This window comes from Nomascus leucogenys, chromosome 17 (assembly GCF_006542625.1).
Source record: "Nomascus leucogenys isolate Asia chromosome 17, Asia_NLE_v1, whole genome shotgun sequence".
Taxonomy (NCBI): Eukaryota; Metazoa; Chordata; class Mammalia; order Primates; family Hylobatidae; genus Nomascus; species Nomascus leucogenys.
Genome location: NC_044397.1, coordinates 6,440,177 through 6,463,323, shown reverse-complemented (window position 1 = coordinate 6,463,323; position 23,147 = coordinate 6,440,177). Strand labels below are relative to the sequence as shown.

The 23,147-nt window shown below is 52.2% G+C and overlaps 4 protein-coding genes across 8 annotated transcripts in view; 1 reads left to right on the top strand and 3 right to left on the bottom strand.

Moving 5' to 3' along the window:
- Window positions 1-1,083: 1,083 nt before the first annotated feature.
- On the bottom strand, window positions 1,084-8,488 carry RRP36 (ribosomal RNA processing 36). The gene is made up of 7 exons (XM_030796169.1): window positions 8,267-8,488; window positions 5,417-5,564; window positions 5,220-5,286; window positions 4,404-4,508; window positions 3,331-3,405; window positions 3,116-3,233; window positions 1,084-1,599 (listed from the first exon to the last, which is right to left on the bottom strand). Exons 1-7 carry the CDS (start codon window positions 8,382-8,384, stop codon window positions 1,463-1,465), a joined length of 768 nt encoding a protein of 255 aa, XP_030652029.1. The 5' UTR covers window positions 8,385-8,488; the 3' UTR covers window positions 1,084-1,462.
- A 256-nt stretch (window positions 8,489-8,744) lies between these two features.
- Window positions 8,745-16,207, bottom strand: KLHDC3 (kelch domain containing 3). Of its 2 annotated transcripts, XM_012496339.2 has the most exons (11): window positions 15,962-16,207; window positions 12,968-13,180; window positions 12,619-12,795; window positions 12,346-12,461; window positions 12,100-12,171; window positions 11,760-11,973; window positions 11,322-11,408; window positions 11,070-11,178; window positions 10,876-10,949; window positions 10,675-10,753; window positions 8,745-9,371 (listed from the first exon to the last, which is right to left on the bottom strand). In XM_012496339.2, exons 2-11 carry the CDS (start codon window positions 13,119-13,121, stop codon window positions 9,305-9,307), a joined length of 1,149 nt encoding a protein of 382 aa, XP_012351793.1. In that variant the 5' UTR covers window positions 13,122-13,180; window positions 15,962-16,207; the 3' UTR covers window positions 8,745-9,304. The 2 variants fall into 2 exon arrangements, with proteins under 2 accessions (XP_012351793.1, XP_030652028.1); XM_030796168.1 differs by lacking the exon at window positions 8,745-9,371 and having other exon boundaries at window positions 10,472-10,753.
- Window positions 16,208-16,322: 115 nt separating this feature from the next.
- MEA1 (male-enhanced antigen 1) lies at window positions 16,323-18,089 on the top strand. 2 transcript variants are annotated; one of them, XM_012496343.2, is made up of 4 exons: window positions 16,323-16,412; window positions 16,920-17,197; window positions 17,284-17,386; window positions 17,691-18,089. In XM_012496343.2, the coding sequence occupies exons 2-4, from the start codon at window positions 16,931-16,933 to the stop codon at window positions 17,840-17,842; spliced, it is 522 nt and encodes a 173-aa protein (XP_012351797.1). In that variant the 5' UTR covers window positions 16,323-16,412; window positions 16,920-16,930; the 3' UTR covers window positions 17,843-18,089. The 2 variants fall into 2 exon arrangements, with proteins under 2 accessions (XP_012351797.1, XP_003266302.1); XM_003266254.3 differs by having other exon boundaries at window positions 16,364-16,523.
- PPP2R5D (protein phosphatase 2 regulatory subunit B'delta) overlaps window positions 17,970-23,147 on the bottom strand; it is a 27,647-nt gene continuing 22,469 nt past the window's right edge. For all 3 annotated transcript variants that reach the window (XM_030796165.1, XM_030796166.1, XM_030796167.1), the window contains 12 exons: window positions 22,998-23,108; window positions 22,798-22,890; window positions 22,234-22,364; window positions 22,039-22,098; window positions 21,824-21,932; window positions 21,557-21,610; window positions 21,076-21,246; window positions 20,851-20,978; window positions 19,741-19,842; window positions 19,574-19,646; window positions 19,312-19,428; window positions 17,970-19,160 (listed from right to left, as the gene is read on the bottom strand). In XM_030796165.1, coding sequence (XP_030652025.1) covers window positions 19,023-19,160; window positions 19,312-19,428; window positions 19,574-19,646; window positions 19,741-19,842; window positions 20,851-20,978; window positions 21,076-21,246; window positions 21,557-21,610; window positions 21,824-21,932; window positions 22,039-22,098; window positions 22,234-22,364; window positions 22,798-22,890; window positions 22,998-23,108 — 1,287 coding nt within the window. In that variant the 3' untranslated portion in view covers window positions 17,970-19,022. The remainder of the gene's footprint in view (window positions 19,161-19,311; window positions 19,429-19,573; window positions 19,647-19,740; window positions 19,843-20,850; window positions 20,979-21,075; window positions 21,247-21,556; window positions 21,611-21,823; window positions 21,933-22,038; window positions 22,099-22,233; window positions 22,365-22,797; window positions 22,891-22,997; window positions 23,109-23,147) is intronic.

Genomic DNA, 23,147 nt, shown 5'->3' with positions numbered 1-23,147 from the left:
TGGTCTTGAACTCCTGACCTCAGGCGATCCACCTGCCTTGGCCTCCCAAAGTGCTGGAATTACAGGTGTGAGCCACCACGCCCAGCCTACTTGAGACCATTTTATTTTATTTTATTTTATTTTTGAGACGGAGTCTCACTCTGTCGCCCAGGCTGGAGTGCAGTGGCGCAATCTCGGCTCACTGCAAGCTCCGCCTCCCGGGTTCACGCCATTCTCCTGCCCCAGCCTCTCCGAGTAGCTGGGACTACAGGCGCCCGCCACCACGCCCGGCTAATTTTGTATTTTTAGTAGAGACGGGGTTTCACCATGGTCTCGATCTCCTGACCTCATGATCCGCCCGCCTCGGCCTCCCAAAGTGCTGGGATTACAAGCATGAGCCACCACGCCCGGCCAAGAGGCTATTTGAAACTAAGTTATCAGCCTGAGGATTTTCCAGACCACATGGGTCATAAACTCTTGTCCCAAACAGTACTGAAGGCCAGCTGTGCTTGTATATTACTATGGAAGCTTTATATCCCTACCTCTTAACATCCCTTGCATCCAAAACCAAAGCCAAGTAGGGGAGTTGTGGGATTGGTTCACCCATTAAATGATCTTGTCATTCTTGGGGGGCCCAGATTTAAGTGGGAGGGGTTTCTAATCTTATTTCCCAGTTGTAGATGCCTTAGGCTTTATTGCCTATCCCAATATGTGGCCCACTGAAAAAGTGGTTCTAGGCTACCCACAAATCCCACATAAAAGCAGAGGCCTTAAGGCTGGGAACGGTGGCTCACGCGTGTAATCCCAGCACTTTGGGAGTCTGAGGCAGGCAGATCACTTGAGGCCAAGAGTTTAAGACCAAACTAGCCAACATGGCAAAACTCTGTCTCTACTAAAAATACAAAAGAAATTAGCTGGGCTTGGTGGCGGATGTCTGTAATCCCAGCTACTCAGGAGGCTGAGGCACAAGAATCCCTTGAATTTGGGAGATGGAGGTTGCAGTGAGCCGAGATTGCACCACTGCACTCTAGCCTGGGTGTCAGAGCAAGACTCTGTTTCGGAGGGGGGGGGAACACAAAAAGAAGGCCACAAAAAAACAGAATAAAAAGATGAGTAAAGAAAAATGTTTATGAAGTGGCTCCTACATAATGTCCGAGCCCTGGGAGTCATGAACAGACTCCATGGTCTTCATTGGCCCCTCTTCTTCGGTATCAGAATCCCTGGTTTAAGGCAAGGATGAGAGAAGAACATGAGGACGCAATGAACCAGATTCAAGCTGAGGCTGTGTGGCACGGCAGAAAGCTGAACTATTCTTCTTGTGTAGCCCTAGGGATAGTCCAAGAGCCCTCTAGTCTTCTCTGAGGCAATGAGATTCAAGGGCAGCTGTGATCCTTGCCCTTGAATGGAAACCAGCCGTGGCCAAATCTGTCCTCAGAGATCCATGTCTCCCTGGGGCAGTGGCAGAGCAGAGGATAGTTCCTTATTACTCTTTGCTCAAAGGGAGATGTCTCCTGTCCTTGCCTGCATTTCGTCGCCTCTTTCGACTCAAGAAGTTCTCCAATTTCTTGCTGCGTTTCAGCTCCTTGAACTTCTCAGCTAGTGCCAACTGGCGCTGCTCAGCTAAATGACAGGGAGAATGAAAGTTGGTGAACAAAGAAGGAAGCCCCTATTCTTTCCCAAACCAGGTCAGTAACTCCAAGCCATTATGCTGGATACATGAGTTCTTTAAAGCTCACTGGTGCCTCTTTATCTCTTTTCTGAGATGGAGTCCTGCTCTGTCACCCAGGCTGGAGTGCAGTGACGCGATCTCGGCTCACTGCAACCTCCGTCTTCTGGGTTCAAGTGATTCTCCTGCCTCAGCCTCCAGAGTGGCTGGGATTACAGGCGCGCGCCACCACACCCGGCTAATTTTTTTGTATTTTTAGTAGAGACAGGGTTACGCCATATTGGCCAGGCTGGTCTCGAACTTGTTGGCCAGGCTGGTTTCGAACTCCTGACCTCAGGTGATCTGCCCTCCTCAGCCTCCCAAAGTGCTGTGATTACAGGCGTGAGCCACTGCGCCTGGCCGACGGGTGACTTTTTTTTTTTTTTTTTTTGAGACGGAGTCTCGCTCTGTCACCCAGGCTGAAGTGCAGCACGATTTCAGCTCACTGCAACCTCCGCCTCCCAGGTTCAAGCGATTCTCCTGTCTCAGCCTCCTGAGTAGCTGGGATTTCAGATGCACGGCACCACACCCAGCTAATTTTTGTATTTTTAGTAGAGATGGGGTTTCACCATGTTTGCCAGGCTGGTCTTGAACTCCTGACCTCGTGATCTGCCCTCCTCGGCCTCCCAAAGTGCTGGGATTACAGGTGTGAGGCACTGCGCCCGGCCCAACTGGTGACTTTTTTTTTTCTTTTTTTCTCCTGTGAGACAGAGTCTCACCCTGTTGCCCAGGCTGGAGTACAATGGTGCAATCTAGGCTTTCTGCAACCTCCGCCTCCCAGGCTCAAGTGATCCTCCTGCCTCAGCCTCCTGAGTAGCTGGATTACAGGTGCACGCCACTATGCCCGGCTAATTTTTTCATATCTTTAGTAGAGACGGGGTTTCACCATGTTGGCCCCCAGGCTGGTCTCGAACTCCTGACCTCGTGACCCCCTACATTGGCTTCCCATAGTGCTGGGATTATAGGCATGAGCCACCGTGCCCAGCCCAGCTGATGATTTTTTATATGATCTAAGTCCTACTTAATTCAACCAACTATGAACACCTATGTGCCTGGCCCAGCATATGTGTGTGTGTATGTGTGTGTGTGTGTGTAGACCAAGAAATAAAACTGACTCTGTGTGTGTGTGTGTGTGGTGTGTGTGTGTGTCTGTGTAGTGTAGACCAAGAGATAAAACTCACTGGGGGGGGAGGGTTGGGAAGTGGGGAGTGTAGACCAAGAGATAAAGGTGACAATCCCTGCCATGATCTAATTAGGGATACAAGACTGGTTGCAAACAACAACTCCCTACTATTTCTACTTTCCTCCAAGTTACCATGGGATCCAGCCTTCATACCTTCCTTAAAGGGGATCAGGGACACCCCAACACAATACTCTACCACCATGGCCCCTGCACCCCGTCCCTGTTAGTAACAGTTGTGTCCAACTCACATTTCTTCAGGAAGTATGGCCGATGGCCCTGCTGGGCCTGAGCCCGACGTTCTTGCTTCAGGGCCAGGTGCAGCTCCTGCTGTTGCTTTCGTTCCTGCTGTGCCATTTCTTGCTGTTCCTGAGGAGCAAAGATGAGATGGGTGAATAGGAGGGACTGTGAATATCTCCCCACCTTTAACTGCTTTCATTACCCACCACAATTATTACCCACTCACCATTCGCTGAAGCAGTTGCTGCAGTTTCTCATGCCCCTCTCCTGAACGGTGCTTCTTCAACTGTTTTTTCACAAGCTCCACATTGGAAAATGAGTATCATGGTTAGCATTCTGCAAATGTTAGCTGAAATTTTATGTAAAGCATTATCCTAAGAAGTTCACACACACACACACACACACACACACACACACACACACACACACACATTTTTTTTGAGACAGAGTCTTGCTCTGTCACCAGGCTGGAGTGCAGTGGTGTGATCTCAGCTCACTGCAACCTCCGCCTCCTGGGTTCAAGCAATTCCCCTGCCTCAGCCTCCCAAGTAGCTGGGACTACAGGCACATGCCACCACGCCTGGCTAATTTGTTTTTTGTATTTCAGTAGAGACTAAATTTCACCATGTTGGCCAGGATGGTCTCAATCTCCTGACCTCGTGATCTGCCTGCCTCGGCCTCCCAAAGTGGTGGGATAACAGGCATGAGCCACCACACCCGGCCAGAAGTTCACATATATTAACTTGATAACACCAAGACAGTAACTATTTGTTTGTTTGTTTGTAGACAGTCTTGCCCTGCCGCCCAGGTTGGAGTGCAGTGACGCGATCTTGCCTCACTGCAACCTTTGTCTCCAGCGCACCAGCGATTCCCATGCCTCAGCCTCTTGAGTAGCTGGGACTATAGGCGTGCAACACCACACTTGGCTAATTTTTCTATTTTTAGTAGAGATGGGGTTTCACCATGTTGGCCAGGCTGGTCTTGAACTGCTGGCCTCAAATGATCTGCTCACCTCAGTCTTCCCAAGTGCTGGGATTACTTACAGGCGTGAGCCACCACACCTGGCCTCCAAGACAGTAATTATTATTTTTTTATGATTAGAAAACTAAAGCATAGAGAGATTAAGTAACATGCCAGTAGTCACACAGCTAGTAAACTGATGAGCCAGGATTTGAATATGAACTGGAGAGTTAAATCTGCCCACCACTATACTTCCCGCTCCCCCTGCCCAACTCTCTAACCTGTGCCCTCATTTTCCACCCCACAAAATTCCCCGGAAACCAGTCTCAAGCTGTATACCTCTTTCTCTTTCGCTCGGATGTCATTCAAGAATTGGTATGTTTTGTCAAACACCTCAGGATTATATTCCCCTGACAGATCATCAAAGCGAGGGTCCCGGGCTACCTTTGGAGAGAAGAGAGAGAATATAAAACACAACTGTTCGATCTCCTTTCACTGAGAAAAAGTGCTTCCTGTCTTTTCCTCACCTTTCTGTTTTTTTGCTTTTTGAGACACAGTCTCGCTGTCGCCCAGGCTGGAGTGCAGTGGCGCAATCTCGGCTCACTGCAAGCTCTGCCTCCCGGGTTCACACCATTCTCCTGCCTCAGCCTCCTGAGTACCTGGGACTACAGGCACCCACCACCATGCCCGGCTAATTTTTTTTGTCTTTTTAGTAGAGACGGGGTTTCACTGTGTTAGCTAGGATGGCCTCAATCTCCTGACCTCGTGATTCACCCACCTTGGCCTTCCAAAGTGCTGGGATTACAGACGTGAGCCACCGCGCCCGGCCTCTTTTTTTTTTTTTTTTTTTTTTTTTTTTTGAGACAGAGTCTCACTCTGTCCTCCAAGGCTGTAGGGCAGTGGCATGATCCTGATTCACTGCAACCTCCACCTCCCAGGTTCAAGCGATTCTTGTGCCTCAGCTTTCCAAGCAGCTGGGACTACAGGCGCACATCACCATGCCCAGCTAATTTTTGTATTTTTAGTACAGACAGGGTTTCACCATGTTGACCATGGTGGTCTTGGAACTCCTGACCTCGGGTGATCTACCCACCTCAGCCTCCCAAAGTGCTGGGATTACAGGTGTGAGCCACAGTGCCTGGCCTTCTTCCTTACCTTTTTACTGATGGGAACAACCTGACGTAAAAATGGTACTCGGATCTTGGCTGACATTTCCAGAGGCCTATGGAGAAATTAAAGGCCAAGTCAAGAGGACTCCAGTGTTGGTTAAAGGCTTCCCACCTGTCACCCAAGACAACATACCTATTCGAGGTCCCAGTTATCTTCCAACTTCTAGGGCAAGCCTTGCTTACCTGTGCTTATCTGCAACACATGCATTTTGGATAGGTGGTCTAGAACCTTGGTTCTTAGGGCTGTTTCCAGCTACCAATTGTTTGTACGTCTTAGTCCCCACTTGGCTCTGCAATTCCAACAGCTCCTCAAATGACATGTTAGATGTGCCTGTAGAAGTGGGGAGGGACATACAATTCAGCTCAGCATGTCCCACTGTAGAAAAGACATCTTCCCATCCCCATTCCTTAACTAGCTAATCCTTTCTAATACTCCATCAGACCAATCATTATTACAAGTCCTAGGCAGTAGAGGCTGTGATAGTGTTAAACTGACACCTAACTCTCCAACTATTTCAGCAACCTGGGGCCTCATCTTGCTAAGGAAGGTGTATATGTAAGGTCAAAGGTGGACCAAACCATAGTCCCTTCTTTTTCTCTTTTACTCATTCTTTTACTCTCTCTTTTACTCATCCACAGGTTTCCCCACAAGGGCCTCTGCCTCCCTTGCTCAGTTACCATTGCCAGTGTCCTGGTCCATATGCTCAGCATCTCTCACGTCAATCAGTGCCCTAGCCTCCTAGTCTCCCAACCGCCTGTCTCACTCCTCTCAAAGCTACGCACCTCAATTCAGCCTGAGAGAGGCATCGAAAATAAAATCAGATCTTATCACTCCCACACATAAACTTCAGATCATGTTACTCCTACAGGCAAAAGTCCCCAATGGCTTCCATCTTGCTCACAGTAAAAGCCATGTACCTTAATAATGGCCTGCAAGCCCCCAAGTGACCTGGCCCCTGTCATATCTCTAATCTACTCATCTCCCTCTCACTCCTCTCAATGTGTCTCCTAGCAGCATATTCCCACCTCAGTTCCTCTGCACATGTTGACTCTGCTTGGTACACTTCCCCCAGAAGCTGTACATAGGTACAGATCCTCCCTCAGTTCCTTCAAGCCTTTATTCAAATCACCTTCCCAAAGAGGTCTTCTCTAAGTTATTTAAAATTGCAACCCCTCGTCCAGGTGTGGTGGCTCACGCCTGTAATCCCAGCACTTTGGGAGGCCGAGGAGGATCAATCATCTGAGGTCAGGAGTTCAAGACCAGCCTGGTCAACATGGTGAAACCCCGTCTCTACAAAAATACAAAAATTAGCTGGGCATGATGGCAGGTGCCTGTAATCCCAGCTACTCGGGAGGCTGAGGCGGGAGAAGAGCTTGAACCTGGGAGGCGGAGGATGCAGTGAGCTGAGATCACGTCACTGCACTCCAGCCTGGGAGACAGAGCGAGACTCCATCTCGGAAAAAAAAAAAAAAATGCAACCTCTCCTAAGCTTTATTTTTTCTCCATATCCTCTATCACCTTAAAAAGAATTGAGCTATAATTCATATTCTACAAAATCCAGTTCTCTAAAGTCTACAATTCAGTGTTTTATTGCCTTTTAACGTAATAATTTACTTGTCTGCCTTAAATTTTACTTATTTATTTTGAGCTGAACTCGCTCTGTCACCAGGCTGGAGTGCAGTGGCGCGACCTCGGCTCACTGCAACCTCCATCTCCCAGGTTCAAGCGATTCTCCTGCCTCAGCCTCCCGAGTAGCTGGGACTAAGGCGCGCGCCACCAAGCCCAGCTGATTATTGCATTTTTAATAAAGACGGGTTTCACCATGTTGGCCCAGATGGTCTTGATCTCCTGACCTTGTGATCAGCCCGCCTCGGCCTCCCAAAGTGCTGGAATTACAGGCATGAGCCACACCTGGCCTTAAATTTTATTTATTTTGAAAAAAGGTCTTGCTCTGTTGCCCAGGCTGGAGTGCAGTGGCCTAATCACTGCTCACTGCAGCCTCGACCTCCTGGGCTCAAACTATCCTCATGCCTCAGCCTCCTCAGTGGCTGGTCATACAGACGTGGGCCCACCACTGTGGCTAAATTTTTTAATTTTTAGTAGAAAAGCGGGTCTCATTATGTTTCCCAGGCTGGTCTTGAACTCCTGGGCTCAAGCGATTCTCCTGCTTCAGTCTCCCCTGGTGCTGGGATTACAGGTGTGATCCACCACACCCGGCCAGGATAGGAGTGTTTGACTACTTTATTCACAACTGTATCTCCAGCAGCTAGAACTGTGCCTTAACAAAAAGCCTGCAGCATTTGCTGGGCACAGTAATCCTGTAATCCTTGGGTGGCTGAGGCGGGTGGATCACTTGAGCCCAGGAACTGGAGACCAGCACTGGCACCTGGTAACATGATGAGACCTGGCTGGGCGAGGTGGCTCACGCCTGTCATCGCAGCACTTTGGGAGGCCAAGGCGGGCGGATCACGAGGTCAGGAGATAGAGACCATCCTGGCTAACACGGTGAAACCCCATCTCTACTAAAAATACAAAAAATTAGCCGGGCGTGGTGGCGGGCGCCTGCAGTCCCAGCTACTCGGGAGGCTGAGGCAGGAGAATGGCGTGAACCCGGGAGGCAGAGCTTGCAGTGAGCCGAGACTGCGCCACTGCACTCCAGCCTGGGCGACAGAGCGAGACTCCGTCCCAAAAAAAAAAAAAAAAAAAAATTAAAAAAACGAAGTCTACGGAATCTGTTGAATTCTGACCTACTAAGCCTTCAGCAGCCATGCATGCCTTTTCCTGCCTCCATGCTATTGCACATACGTTCCCCATTGCCGAAAACCCTCATCCTGCCGTGAAGAAACTTCTCAGGATGTCCTAATCCCGGAAGCATCTCCTCTCACCCCCACTTTCCATTGCACTGGGGGCGCCCCTAGTGTAGCGTCTGCCTCTTAGAGAACTTGGCAGTCTTACCGGCAGTCTCTGCAGGCTCAGGGCCCCGCCTGGGAATCTCCTTCCCCTCCCCAGCCCGCCCTGCCCCATGCCCTCACCCCTCAATAGGTCGCGGGCCGCGGCCGCGGGCTCCAGGCCCCCGCCGTCCTCCTCGCGGTCCCGGGCCCCGCGGGGACGTCGGGCCCCGGCCCCGGCGCGGCAGTTAGCTCCCGGCATTAGCTGGCAGTAGCGTTCGGAAGACGAATGGCGCCGCTTCCGCTCACGGCAGCCCCTGCCCCGCCTCTTCCGGCGTTCCCCGTCTCAACGTGGTGACGAATGGGCAGAAAACTGTGCGGCCGGGGGCCAGGGAGCCGAGCCCAAAGGATAGCCCGCTCTGGAGAGATTGTCGCAACCTTTTGCCCGAGTCGCAGGGCGCTGGGTTCCACGCCCGAGAAGCTTGGGCCAGGCCTTGGTGGCATTTGGTTTCCTAATACCCTTGGCTGAGAAACCAGAACCTCAGGGTGCTTGTCCTCAGCACCCTGCCCCCACTGCAAACTCCAGCCTTCTCCACCGTATTCCACAAAAACACACGACACGTTTGGAGGTTTTGATTAATTTTTATAAAATCTGAGCTGGCTGAGCTTCAGGGTACAGCGACAGCTCAACGAAGGGTGGGATTATCTGCTGGTCCCCGCCTCCCCAAGACGGAGAGAAGGAGGTCTCATGCCAACAGCTACAACTCCTTTCAGCTCTCAGTCAAGGCTCAAGGCTCAAGCAGAGGGGAGGGGATAGGCAAAGGGGGAGGGGGAAGCTCCTGAGGCTCAGACACTGCTTGCTTCTCCCTTCTCCCCATTCCCTTCCGTTCCCAGCAGAACCTGGCTGGCCCTGGGCAGAGCTGAGGCCCAGGAGCAGCTGAAAGGAGGTGGATGGGGACAGAGCACCAAGGGGAAGGGGCCCTCGGCCCAAGGGGGGAGGAACCTGGCCCCCACCCCGCTACAGCTCCCCACTGAATTCACAGCACAGAGAACACCTCTCGCCCAACAACTCCACATGGAGATATACCAAGTCCAGGGGTCAAAGGAGCAGGTGGGTGACAGATGGGCAGGGGCAGTGAAGATGACAGCAGGCTCAGGAGGGGAGGTGGCAGAAACTTCCTCCTACCCATGGGAGGAGACGATGGGGCGACTGATATTGCTGTTGGTGGTCATGGCATTCAGCTCCCACCTGGAAGGCCAACAATAACAGACAGAAAGAAGAGGGGGCCCTCAGCCCAAGCTGAGGGATGTTTGAACCAAGCTATAAACACACCAGTCTCTCCAACTTCCTAAAGGTCAACCACCCACAGCCACCTCTTACTTAAGAGACCTACTAGGTTTAACAATCAGAACCTACCCACCACCAAATCCAACACCACCCACTCCTCTACCTCCAAGCTCATATGGATTTCCGGTTTATGTTTATATATGTATGTATATTGTAGTGTCCAGGCACCTGAGATCTGTGTATACATGTCAGTCAACATCCCAACCTGCCTTTCCTGCTTTGCTTAGAGCCAACCAGGCAGCCCCTCAACTTTACCCTCACCAGGAATGCCTCACCCCCACCAGGCATACCCATTTTTGCTCTTAACTCTCATCCTTTTAAGGCTCTGACTCAGCACTCCTATCCTTCCTGAGGCCTTCCACCCATCCAACCATATTAATTTTTTTTTTTTTTTTTGAGTCTTGTTCTGTCACCTAGGCCGGAGTACAGTGGTGCAGTGGCACAATCTTGACTCACTGAAACCCCCGCCTCCCGGGTTCAAGCAATTCTCTTGCCTCAACCTCCCAAGTAGCTGGGACTACTGGTGGCTGCCACCATGCCCAGCTAATTTTTGTATTTTTAGTAGAGACAGGGCTTCACCATGTGGCCAGGGTGGTCTCGAACTCCTGACCTCAACTGATTCACCCACCTCAACCTCCCAAAGTGATGGGATTATAGGTGTGAGCCACCATGCCCAGCCAGCAAGAGTTAAACTGAACTGATACAAAGAGAGGAAGTATCTCAGAATGACCCAGACAGGAAAAATTATACACAAAGTAACATCTGGTGGTTAATTTGAACCTGAAAAATTATACATAAAGTAACATCTGGTGATTAACTGGAACCTAAGAATGAAATTCAAAGGGAAGCAGCCAGATCTTCTGGAACCAATGTGATCCAGAGGCTCCTAAACTTCTCTTTACTTTGCAGCTAGGTTCTAAGATTTAATCAGTTGTTCTCAGCATGTTCACAAAAATAACTGTATAAGCTTAGGTCTCAGAAAGTGATGCTGCTGAGCTGGATTTTTTTTCATATAATTTATTCTGCTGACAGTTTTATATGATGGCTGTCAATTCACCTCCTTCCATCTCATTTCCCACAAGTACACTACATCTCCAGCAGAACAAAAATGTGTCTCCTCCATACTGAAACCAAGCTAATCAGGTCACACCTGTGCTGCTCACTCACCCTCACCCAATCCCTCCCTTCCAACCACTCGCTGTACCTGATATCATGAGGCAAACAGGACTGGTCTAGGTTATATTGAATCACGGCCAGTTTGCACAGCGTCTTCAGACTAGGGCCTTTAAGGGAGAAGTTGTGGAAAGGAGATGGTCAAAGGTGAGGAAAGGATCCAGTCCTGGATATCACCATCCAAAGACAGGGACCTTGATGGCAGGAGCAATTCAGGAATAACTATACTTACTAAAGTCCAAAATATGTAAGTCAGAATGATCTATAAGGTCAAATTCATCTCCCAGGCCTTCCTCAGGAGATGGACTGTCAGGATCAAAAGAGATATGAAAGTAGGACAGAAACTACCCACGAGACCCCCTTTTCAAATACCTCCCACTCTCCCATTAGTCACTTCCCTGAGCCCCTTCCCTCTCTCCTTCTAACCTGGTACCCCCAAAGAGGACAATCTTGTCACCAACAATACAGCAGCACTGGCGCCGGCGGGGACATGGCCCCTTCCCCTTCGGTTCAATCTTTTTCCAGGTAAAGGACCCTGAAGGGAAATTTATATGGAAGTTCAATATCCGCCTAGTTCAGGTTTCTTCCCCACCCCCATCCCTCACCGCCTCAGGATTCTTTTCTTTTCCTCCCACCTCAATTGTTCCTTGTTCCTGCCCTAAATGCAGTGCTCTTTACCAGGATTAAACTTCCAGAGGTCATGGAAGTGCCGGTTCAGCCTTGCATTATAGCCACCAAAGATGTACAGCTCCCCATTGTAGCCAACTGGAAGGAGAGAGGAAGCGTCAAGAGTGTGAAGAGGGGCCGGGCGCGGTGGCTCACGCTTGTAATCCCAGCACTTTGGGAGGCCGAGGCGGGCGGATCACGAGGTCAGGAAATCGAGACCACGATGAAACCTCGTCTCTACTAAAAATACAAAAAATTAGCCGGGCGTGGTGGCAGGCGCCTGCAGTCCCAGCTACTCAGAGAGGCTGAGGCAGGAGAATGGCGTGAACCTGGGAGGCGGAGCTTGCAGTGAGCCGAGATTGCGCCACTGCACTCCAGACTCCGTCTCAAAAAAAAAAAAGTGTGAAGAGGGCAGGAAGGGAACTTCACAGGGAAGTAACAAACACTCACAGGCCGAGTGGCTCCGGCGCCCCTCAGGCAGCACTGGAGTCGGGGGACAGTCCAGCCAAGCCTCAGTTCTGGTGTCAAAGACTCGAATGCGGTTGCAGTAAATCTCATTGTTGGAATGGAATGGCCCAAAGCGGTCGGCACGGCCCCCAAAGACATACATGTGACTTCCCAGCATTGTGGCTGAGTGGAAGTCCCTCCAGCGTGCAGGGTTGCCCTGGGCAGAGGCAGAGAGATGGTGGAGGGGTCAGCACAAAGACTGGAAGAGGATCTGCTCTGACTGAACTTCCTATCATTTCTTCAATGGAGGGTGGGGATTTGGAAGAAAAAAGAAAGAGCAGACCTTTGTACAGATAAGAGTCCACGTCATGGTGCTGGTATCTAGCTTGTGAATGTCATTGGAAAAGCAATCCGCCTGAGTAGGAAGAGAAAAGGAGGAAGAAAAGAGGGAGCCAACAGTCACTCTGACCCTCCATCCCTCCCCTCAAAACCTGCAAACAAGCCAAAGCCTCCCATTTCACCATCCTAAATTGCCCTTCCCCTCTTTATCAGTCCCACCCTAAACCTCTTAGTTTATTCCCAGACCTACCTGCTGCTCGTAGCCCCCGAAAATGTACATGATCTTGCCTAGGACACAGGCTGAATGTCCATCCCGGGCCCCAGGAACTGTCCCTGACACTCGGGGTGTGAACCACTTGTGAGTATCTGAAGGAGATGAGAAAATGGCTCAACTAAGCACCCTCTATGACAGTCCCTCCTGAGCTCTGGAGTACTCTACTCCCCAAGACCCCCAACCCAAACCTTTCTCAGGCAACTGAGGCAACATCTGGAAGGACATAACCTCTCTGAGATCCATACTCACTGACGTCAAAGGCATAGAGCACATTGCAGGCCCCTTCAGTGTCATTCCGTCCGCCCCAAAGGAGGACTGTGTCGTCGATGAGAACGGTTGAGTGTCCATAGCGCATGTAGGGTACCACAGGAGCTTGCCCACGGATGGCAGACTTCACTGGGGGCAGCTTTGTCCAACGCAAGGACACTGTGGGCACAGCTCTGCTCAGCCCTGGGAACCTCCCTCCAGGCTGTCCACTTTTCCCAAACCAGATGTTTGTCCCCAGTCCCCTTGGTCCCAGAGACCACAGCCAAACCTCATCAGCAGCCCGTTCCCACCCTGATGTGGGGACCCAGGGACAGCCTCAGCATTGGCTTACCTGCATTGAAAATGTGCACATCTATCTGACGCAGCGTCTCATAGTCTTCACCAGAGCAGTAACCCCCGAAGGAGTATACCCGATGCCCGACAGCCACTGCAGCATGGTTCACCCTGCGGGGCCCGCCCTCCAGGTGCACTGTCCACCGTAACATCCCCTGGGCCACTGGTTACAGCAACATGCCCCCCCGGCACGGCCTGCTGCCTCTGCTATCTGCACACAAATTGGGGCCACGGGATCCTCAGGCGAGGCTTCTGCCCAGCTCACTGTGACTCTGCCCAGAACCAGCCTTTGCCTCCAAGTGTCACCCTGGGGGCCCTCCCACACTACCCCTCCACAGGGACACTAGTCACAGCTCAGGTGGCTGGCCCTGCCCCAAGGGAGCTGCCGAGGTCAGAGAACTAGCCTGGGCCCAGTGTTCTCCAACAGTGAAGGGTGGGGCTGCCCCCACCTGATTGCCAGCTCAGAATCTGCTGATCATGGTCACAACCTACTCATGGAGGCTCCACTCTGTCCCTGGCTTGGCACAAACTTGAAGCCCCCTTCCCAAACGGTATATTCTCTTGTCTCTGCTCTGCTTACTGCCACCTCTCTAAGAATCTGTGTTCTTTAAGGTGGGGAAAGGGATCTCAAAATACTCACAGCTATTAATAGCCCAGCCAGCCTCAGACAGTCCATTGAAAGCTGGCATGAGTGCCTCAAAGCAGAAAAGCTTTCAGGCTTTTAGAGTGGAACAATCCCCCTACCCAAGATAGGGCGGGACTGATCCAGGACAGGGACCTCCATGTTACCACGGTTGGTTAGCCCCTCACAGGGAGCTCCTGTCAAGCTGAGTTGTTGTCATTGGGGTCACCCAGGGCCCCCCACAGGCACAAGGAGTTCCTTTGACAGCTGTGCCTGGTATGCTGCCAGGACTTAAGCCAGAAAGGTATGTGTATGCTTAGGCTTGGGGGATGGGGATAGAGAGAGAGGTTTTCTCTTCCTGTCACTTCCCCATCCCTGCTACTGTGGTAGAGAACAAGCCATTTCCAGTAGAAAAGAGAGAACAAGCTCTTCCATGACTTAGGTTCCTGAAAGGCAGATAGAGGTGGGAGTGTGCAATGCAAAGGGGAAGGGGCTGGGCACGATGGCTCACGCCTGTAATCCCAGCACCTTGAGAGGCCGAGGCGGGTGGATCACGAGGTCAAGAGATGGAGACCATCCTGGCCAACATGGTGAAACCCGTCTCTACTAAAGATACAAAAATTAGCTGGGCATGGTGGCGCGCGCCTGTAGTCCCAGCTACTCAGGAGGCTGAGGCAGGAGAATTGCTTGAACTCGGGTGGCGGAGGTTGGAGTGAGCTGAGATTGCACCACTGCACTCCAGCCTGGCGACAGAGCGAGACTCTATCTCAAAAAAAAAAAAAAAAAAAAAAAGAAAGGGGAAGGGAGGCAAAAAATGCCCTTGGGGAGGACAAGAGAAAGATCCAGCATGAGAGGTCATGGTCTTTTTTTTTGAGATGAAGTCTCGCTCTTGCCCCCAGGCTGGAGTGCAATGGCGCAATCTTGGCTCACTGCAAACTCCGCCTCCTGGGTTCAAGCGATTCTCCTGCCTCAGCCTCCCCAGTAGCTGGGATTACAGGCGCCTGCCACCACACCCAGCTAATTTTTGTATTTTTAGTAGAGATGGGGTTTCACCATGTTGGCCAGGCTGGTCTCAAACTCCTGACCTGAGGTGATCCGCCCTCCTCGGCCTCCCGAAGTGCTGTGATTACAGGCGTGAGTCACCGCGCCCGGCTAGTCATGGTCTCTTAAACACAACCTGTCAACCTAGTGGCACGTACACCTGGGTACATCTGAGGGTTTTTTCAGGCAAATCCTTGCAACCGACAATGCTTTTGCTGGCAGGCATCTCCTGAGTTTGGGTGGATCGTCATCTGCTCCCTGTTTAAGAAGCCCTGGCAGAGGAAAGGGCCAGGCAAAACCTCACGAACAAAAACAGCTCAAATAAGGGAGGCCCCTTGCAGGAAAGAGACATGGCTTTCAGCTGGCTTGCTAGTCCCACCCACCTAACCTCCCCCAACTCCACACCCTCAGCTTTAAATAGCCATGGGGCCCATCCTGAAATAGCCCCAGCAGGAAGCTACTCTCACTTCATTACTCCCTCTCTCCAAAATGTCTTGGGTCTGGGCTTGTGGAGACTGTTAGGAGGTCGATGGGCTTAAGAATGGAAGTCTTCCATCCTCCCTTATATCCTCTATTCTTCCCTTCACATATGTCAAGGTAAACTATGCACAGGAGAGGAGATAAGCAATTCCAGCCAAAGGTGGAGAAAAAAAAATTTAGTTTCTCTGCCATATAAACAACTCAAATTCAAGGAGAACAAGCCCCCAGGCTCTCAGGGGCTCCTCTTATCCCTGGGTCTCCCCAGTCCTCCATCACCACCAAGCATTTTCAAACTTCTTCTATTCCCTTAATGTATCTACCCGCCTGGTCTCTTGCATTTTTTATTCCCCATTTCTCGCCCTTCTTGATCTCGTGAGAGCTTTGCAGTTTTCTCATTTTTCCTTCTCCTACCATTCCAAGCTCCACCCAACAGCCCTCCATTTTCCCACCTCCACTAAGGAAAGAAAAATTAGCATGCACTGACCACGGATACCCCTCCCTGCATAAGACTCTATCCCTGTCTTCTTCCAGACATGCCGGCCTCCCCTAGCCTACCACGCCAGACACCCCTCCCCTTCCATTATGCTCAGCTTCCCTGTTTTCATGGCCCAGTCTTCCTTCCCATTTCCTTCATTGCTTCCTCCAGACACCAGGTCTCTCCTACCCATCTCCTCGCCATCCTCCCCTAGCCCTGCTTTCCCCATTAACACTCTCCTTTCCCATCATCCCCCTAGCTCCCTCCCCACCCCCACCTCATCACTCTCAGGCCCCTCCCTCGTCACTCCAGCTCTAGACAGCACGTCCTCAGCCCCCTAATTCTTCCTTGCCCTTCCACCCATCCCAGGCTACCTGCCAGGCCGAGCCGGGGCGGGGCCGCGGGTCCTCGCGCTGCCTGCAGACTAGAACCCGTTGCGCGCCAACCGACGCCTTAGTCCTCAACGAGATAAACACAGCCAAGCTCGGTTCTTCCGGCGGGCAGCTGTGCGCGCACGTGCAGTCGTAGCTAAGTGCCCGAGGCATTCCGGGACTTGTAGTCCACACGGTTCCTGAGTGACGAGAGGGCTGACGAGTGGGCAGGGGCGTAGGAGAGATTCTGCGCATGTGCAAATATGTGTCAAGACCGAGGAGGCCACTGGGTAATGTAGTCCTTTGTTTTCTGGGCTGGGAATGACGGAGGCGGGGCAAGGGGCGGACTCCTTGTCTTCGCTAGCGTCAATCATGGACATGGGGCGGGGCTGGAGGACTAGGCACCTCTGCACGTCCTGCCCCGCCGGAAGTGGAGGCCACGGGCTCTGAGCTGGTGAGGCGCGCGGAAACACCGGCGCCGGGATTCGGATGGGGGCGGGGGCGGCCGCCGCAGCTGGGGCCATTTGAGGGGAGCCCATGGGGCCTGAAGGGCATCTGCCAGGCGGTACAGAGGGGGTCCTCTAGGAGAGGGGAGAAGGGGGCGGGTACGCCGCCCTGTTTAGGGGAGTCTGATGACCCAGAGTTCCCAAGTCGCGGGGGAGGCGTGGCGGGGGGAGCCGGGGTTCTGGAAGGGGTGTCTTTTAGGAGGTGGCAGGGCCTCCGAATGGGCGTTTAATTAGGAAGTGGCGGAGCAAGGCGGTGGGGCCTGGTTCAAGATAAGAGCCCCGACTTAAGAGGGGGAGGAACGAGAGGCTGCAAGCGAGGCGGAGGGGTGGAGGATGCAGGAGCCTCGGGGAGGAGCTGGCTTTTTGCGCGCAGGAGACTACAAAGAGATGATGAGAGGATGAAGATGGGCCTGGTTTCATCCAATCCCTGTCCTACCGCCTCCCTGTTCTTGCAGCCCCTGCCCGGATGGCAACAGTAGTTCTAGGAGGAGACACCATGGGCCCTGAGCGTATCTTCCCCAATCAGACTGAGGAAGTGGGACCACATCAGGGCCCTTCAGAAGGCACTGGGGATTGGAGCAGTGAGGAGCCTGAGGAAGAGCAGGAGGAAACGGGGTCAGGCCCAGCTGGCTACTCCTACCAGCCCCTGAACCAAGATCCTGAACAAGAGGAGGTGGAACTGGCACCAGTGGGGGATGGAGATGTAGTTGCTGACATCCAGGATCGAATCCAGGTAAGGTGGAGGAGGGATGGTTCCTGAACAGGTGAAGCTGGGCTCCCTGAAAGCCTAGACCCAAACGGTCTTCTCTGGCTCTGCAGGCCCTGGGGCTTCATTTGCCAGACCCACCATTAGAGAGTGAAGATGAAGATGAGGAGGGAGCTACAGCATTGAACAACCACAGCTCTATTCCCATGGACCCAGGTAAAAGATCATTCTTTCATTCTGGAATAATTACTAAGGAAATGAACTGGCATGAGTCAGTAGAAGGAAGTTTCAGAGGAAGACCCTATCCTAAAAAGATAGTTTGTAAACTAAGATTTTGTAGACTTCAGAGTCCAAGTGAAATGCTCTTCTGCTAGCTTTGGGGATGGGCAGGCTTGCCTTAAAGTAACAAGGTGGATTTGGTGACCCTACCAGCCCAAGGGCTCTGGGTCGATTCAGGGATTGGGGAGGGGAGCTGGTCCCATTATTTCTATGCCTGACTGGCCTCTGGCTCTGATTTCAGAACATGTAGAGCTGGTGAAGAGGACGATGGCTGGAGTAAGCCTGCCTGCACCAGGGGTTCCTGCCTGGGCTCGGGAGATATCGGATGCCCAGTGGGAAGATGTGGTACAGAAAGCCCTCCAAGCCCGGCAGGCATCCCCTGCCTGGAAGTGACCACAGTGAGAGCTGCCTTATCTTCCTACATTCCAGGCCAGAACCAGCACAGGACTGAACACATCCCTGGTTGTAATGTCTATTTCCATCTTCCCCATCTCCCTTTCCACATCAAGGCACATCAGACTTCTCAGAGACCCACTTTATTCAGTTCTGTACATATGGGGACATCGGTCCAAGCCCAACCCACCTTAGCATGTATCACTCTGTGGAGAATAAAGCACCCTATGTACACAGCCAAAAGCCACACTGCCTGCGCCCGTGGAACCTGGGTCCAGCCCTCCTCAGCCCCTGGCCCCTCCAAGGTACCTACAAGGGACAAGAGAAGGCCTGCCCAGCATAGCACAAACAAGGAAATAAATAGGTGTTGGCAGGAGCCATGCTTGGGGCACTGCTCACTGCTTCCTTCTTTCTAGTTTTGGGAACCAACAGCACAGAAAAGCAGTCAGCCCCAGGGTGGTCCCTTCCATGTCTGTGACCCCAGGGCTGCTGCTCACCAAAGACAGGGCACGGGGTAGGGTGTTCATGCCTCCCCGGCCCCACTTGGTCCATCTGGGCCCTATATTCATCAGTTATTGTCCACAGCCTATACTTTTCTCCTTTTGACCTCCCTTGGTCAGGCATGGGGTAAGAAGAAATAATACAACCCTATCTGCCAGCACACGGCTGGGGCTGGGGGGCCTATTTGTGCTGCAGGGGGGTTGGCTTCCCTCCAGCTACTCCAGGGGCCAATGGGGCTTGACATAACTTTGGTGAGAATAATCTTCTGCTGTTCCCTACATGCCTCTGCAGGGGAGAGAGAGGAGGGGAGATACCTGGTGTTCAAATGAGGACGAAGGGAAGAATAGAGGAGCATATGTATTCCTGTGTGTACTTCTCAGAGCAGCCTCAGGTAGCTGTGGGTGAGGAGCAGGTAGGGGACAGGCATCCCCAGGTTGTCTGAGCACTAAACATCTTAGTGCTCAGCCTGTACTAGCCACAGGGAGGCATGAACACCTTTTGGGGAGAAGAGGGACCACTCTGTGGGTGTCCCTGCTTCAAGTGCCCACATCCCCCTCCCTTGAGTAGCTAGAGAGGCGCTGCCTTCCCCCAAGTCAGCCAGTAGGGAGCAGAGTGTGGAGGGCCAGGGCAGTGTCCCAGGGCTGTGTGGGCTGTGGCCCTGTGGTAGGAATGTGAGGGGTCAGAGAGCCTCCTGGCTGGCAGTTAGGAACTCTTCCGCCCGCTTGTGCGCCTCCAGTGCCTTGATGGTGTACACGTCCTGGGGCAGCTCCGACTTCCTCCTCAGCAGCACTTTCTCCTTCTTGATGTCTTTTAGCATCTGTGTGTGAATAGGGACAAGGTGAGGAACGGTGACCAATTCCCAGTGAATTCTATTGTTCCGTCCCCTTATTCTTTGGCTCTGCTGTTTCCGTCTCCTCTCCCTTCCAGAGCTATTATTTCTGCTCCATCCCCCTACATTGCCCTCCCACCTGAACAGCCTCAGTCTCCACAGTCCTCTTCAGAAGCTGGATGTCCTCAGCTGTGGGGGTCTCTGTCTCCATCGAGTACACAGGGGGCAGTGGTGGAGGGGCTCGGAACATGGGATACTGAGTGAGGAGACATGGACAAGCGGTGAGAGGCACTTCAGAGGCTTGGGGGCCTGTGTGCTCCATATTCCTCCCCCAACAAACTCTTCCCCCGGCTCAAGATGGGCTGGCCCCTCAGTTCACAACAGTGGCAGGAAAACCTCACCTGGGGGTTGAGCCGGGCCAGCTCCTCGATCTTTTGCCACATCTCTTCCCTTTCCTTCATTCGGAACCGGCCCCTGAGGAGCAAAAGTAGGATTGGGGTTGGGCTTGAGAGAAACACAGTGAGCTGGTGGTAGAAGATGAAAGTCTTCTGGGGAGAGAGATACTCACTTCTGCTTCTCTGCCTTGTATTGTTGTGTGCAGTCATCAAACAGCTTCTGATTCATTTCCATAAACAGCTTCAGGGCATTGTAGATCAGTCCATGGATTGTCCTGCCACCAAGAAGAAAGATGAGGTGTAGGAGGCCAGAGGCTGCCCTTAGCGTGAGGAACCCAATTTGTTCTCTTGCAGGGGTATCTCTGCTAAGAGCTTTGTCATTTACTACTTCCCAGTTCACAAACCTCTGTGCAGTATCAGAAGAGAGCTCTGGCCAAATCACCTGGTTTGAGACTGGCATTTCATGGTTTTCACAAAATACCGGTCCACCTGTCCATCCTTCCCTCACCCCATGCTCCAAGGTCTGCCTACCTCCCATCCTTTCCCACTCTCCAACCTACACTAATGGCCTCCCAGCAGCATGATGGGCATGTAGATGCAGCATGACCGACGGCATCTACACCACAGTGTGCTTGCTTGTAGCAGAAAAGTCTTTTCAAAACCCTGAGTTTTTTTTTTTTTTTTTTTTAAGATGGAGTCTCACTCTGTTGCCCAGGCTGGAGTGCAGTGGCACGATCTCGGCTCACTGCAACCTCCACCTCCCAAGTTCAAGTGATTCTCCTGCCTCAGCCTCCCAAGTAGCTGGGACTACAGGCATCCGCCACTACACCCAGCTAATTTTTGTATTTTTAGTAGAGATGGGGGTTTCACTGTGTTGGGCAGGCTGGTCTCAAACTCCTGATCTCATGATCCCCCCACCTCGCCAGCCTCCCAAAGTGCTAGGATTACAGGTGTGAGCCACCATGCCCAGCCTAAAACCCTGGGATTCTTTACACATACTCTCAAAAAAGGTCACATCAGCTTCTCACTGCATAGAATTACATCTCCAAAGCTGTGATAGGACCTGTAGAATAGCTGAACCCAAGGAGTGGTGTAACAGGCCGCTGCCCTGCTGTTGGTATCACAGAGATCTTGCACACAGGCATCTTTTCGCTCCAGTCAGCCCCTCAAGGTCCTATCAACACCCAGCCCCACTTGCTAGGTGACTAGGTGAGACCCCTGACTCTTTAGTTCTTCCATACCCTCAAAGTTTCCCAAACTGGATCCCCACCCCAGCGCCTTACTTGTTCCAGTGGCTCTTGGAGTTCCTGTAGAGTGCAGGGAACATGATGGGGAGGACTCGGGCAGCATTGTCACTTATCAGGCTCATGATGTACTCATTGTTCCAGTAATAGAGAGCACGCTCTGCCACCTGGTGGGGAGAGGCAGACTCGGTGGGTGCTGCTCATTTCACTCAAGACCTTCTCAGTTTCTGGCAGGGGCTGCGATATGCTGGGTTGGAGTCTCACCTGGAAATGGGGGCTAGAGACACACTTGGCCAGCTGGCGGAAGAGGGGTTCCATCACTTTGCTGAACTCGGAAGGTTCAATGACGTCCAGAATCTCCTCCAGCTCATTCAAGAACATCACCTCCTTGGGGCTGTGGGTCTTGGGCCAAAACTTGAGAAGTCCCACAATTACCTGAGAGACAAGAAGGGCATGGGGATGAAAATTCTTTGCACCTGCCTAGGTCACCAGGAAGTTTTCCTACCCGTTCTCTCCCCCACCCTGGTGGGCATAGTTTGGGTGATCTCAGCCAACTACCCGTTTCTTTGCCTTGGATCTGTTTCCTAGGTGTATATAGGTTTCGCTTTCCCTTCAGAGAGGAAACCATGTTACTGGTCAGGTCACAGCCCTCCTGAGCTCCTTATGGCACCCCCAGTAGGTACAGACTGGCAAGTGATGCTGATGACAGTAAGAGGTGGGCCTTGGGACCCGGAAGGGGAATTACCGGCTCAGTCAGACTGCTCTCCTTCTCCAGGAATTGTACCACACAGTATGCCAGCTGCAAAAGCGTGAGGTAGAAGGGAGGTGAGGTGTAGGTCCTAGAAGTTCTCAGAGAAGTCAGTGATAGAAACAAGATCCCAGAAGGGGGAGATGGAGGGAAGGAATTATCCCACCTGCTCCCTATGCTTCCCCTATCCCAGCTGGAACACTTTCCTGCCGGCTCTTTTCTCTGCTGCCTGAGTTGGACATTATCAGGAGGAAGGCAGCTCACCTGAGGGTGGTAGACACTCAGGGACTTGACCTTGTGAAGGGGAAGCAGGACACGGATGAGGAACATCTTGTGCTCTTCTTTAAGGGGCAGGGCAAAGCCATTGATGATGCTAGGAATTAAAGGACATTTGTTAGGACCAGAGGGTCAGATCCAAGTTCAGTGCACCAATCCTGCCAACCTTTTTCAGGCATCTGTGCCCCCACCCAGCTTCTCACCTCCCCAGGATCTCCAGGAGCTCAGCAATCCCGTTGTGATGCTCCGTCTCATAGATGAACCTGAGGGAAGAAAAATGGCTCTCTTGACAACCCCTGATGTCCCTCCAGCATTCTATACAGTCCCCCCACCTCCCTGCTCCCACCCCACCTCAGTAGCAGAATGCTTTGCTCCTAAGCCTGGGCTCCTGGCCTCACCTGTAGAAGATGTGGTTGATCTGCCTACGGATATAAGCCCGGAGCCCCAAAAACTTGCCATAGATGCGATGCAAAATGGTCTTGAGGAAGTCCCGCTCTCGAGGATCCTCACTGTCAAATAGGTCTAGGAGCTGGGGGCACAAGGGAGGGAAAGCAGCCAGTGAGGCAGCAGCCAGGGAAGGCAGTGGCCAGAGTGACATAGGTCCTGCCAGGGGAAATGCAGAGGTCCCCTGGAGTGGGGGCCAACAAGTCTTAGAAAGCAGAGTGATTCTATTGTATTGCTGATACTATTGTATTTGTACAGAGACTTCCAAAGAGATGCCTCAGTATTGACCAGAGAGAGGTACTCTGTTGCTTTTTTGTTTCCTACCATTATGTTGTGAGTTTCTTGAGGCCAGAGTAGGGTTTTTGTTTTGTTTTGTTTTTTACCCTTTATAGCCTCCTTGTACCAGACATGGATGAAACCCAATATATTCAGCTTAAGGGGAAAGAGCCACTGGGACACAGATGAAGGGGGCATGGAATGGAAAGAGAGAGGGCAAGGACAGGAACTCAGGGACTCACAGCAAGTACAAACTTCTGGTCGATGTACTTCTTGGCTATGTTTGGCTGGAAATCAGGAGACTCAAGGAAACGTAAGAAGAACTCATACACGAGCTATAGGGAAAAAGGCACGCCACTGAGGGGATGTTCCCAAGGACTTGCAGGCCTCCAAGTGCCCCACTCCCTGCAGCCATGGCCAATCTGCCCCCTTGTCCTGGTACCTGGAGATGTGGCCAAGCAGCTTCCAGGGTGGGCTCATCTTCCTCTGGGTCAAACTCAGCCCCTGTGGGATTCGACGAAGGTGGCAGCGTCCGGAAGAGGTTCACTGAAAACTGAGGGGTAGGGCCAGTTAGAGCTCCACCTGGGCTTCT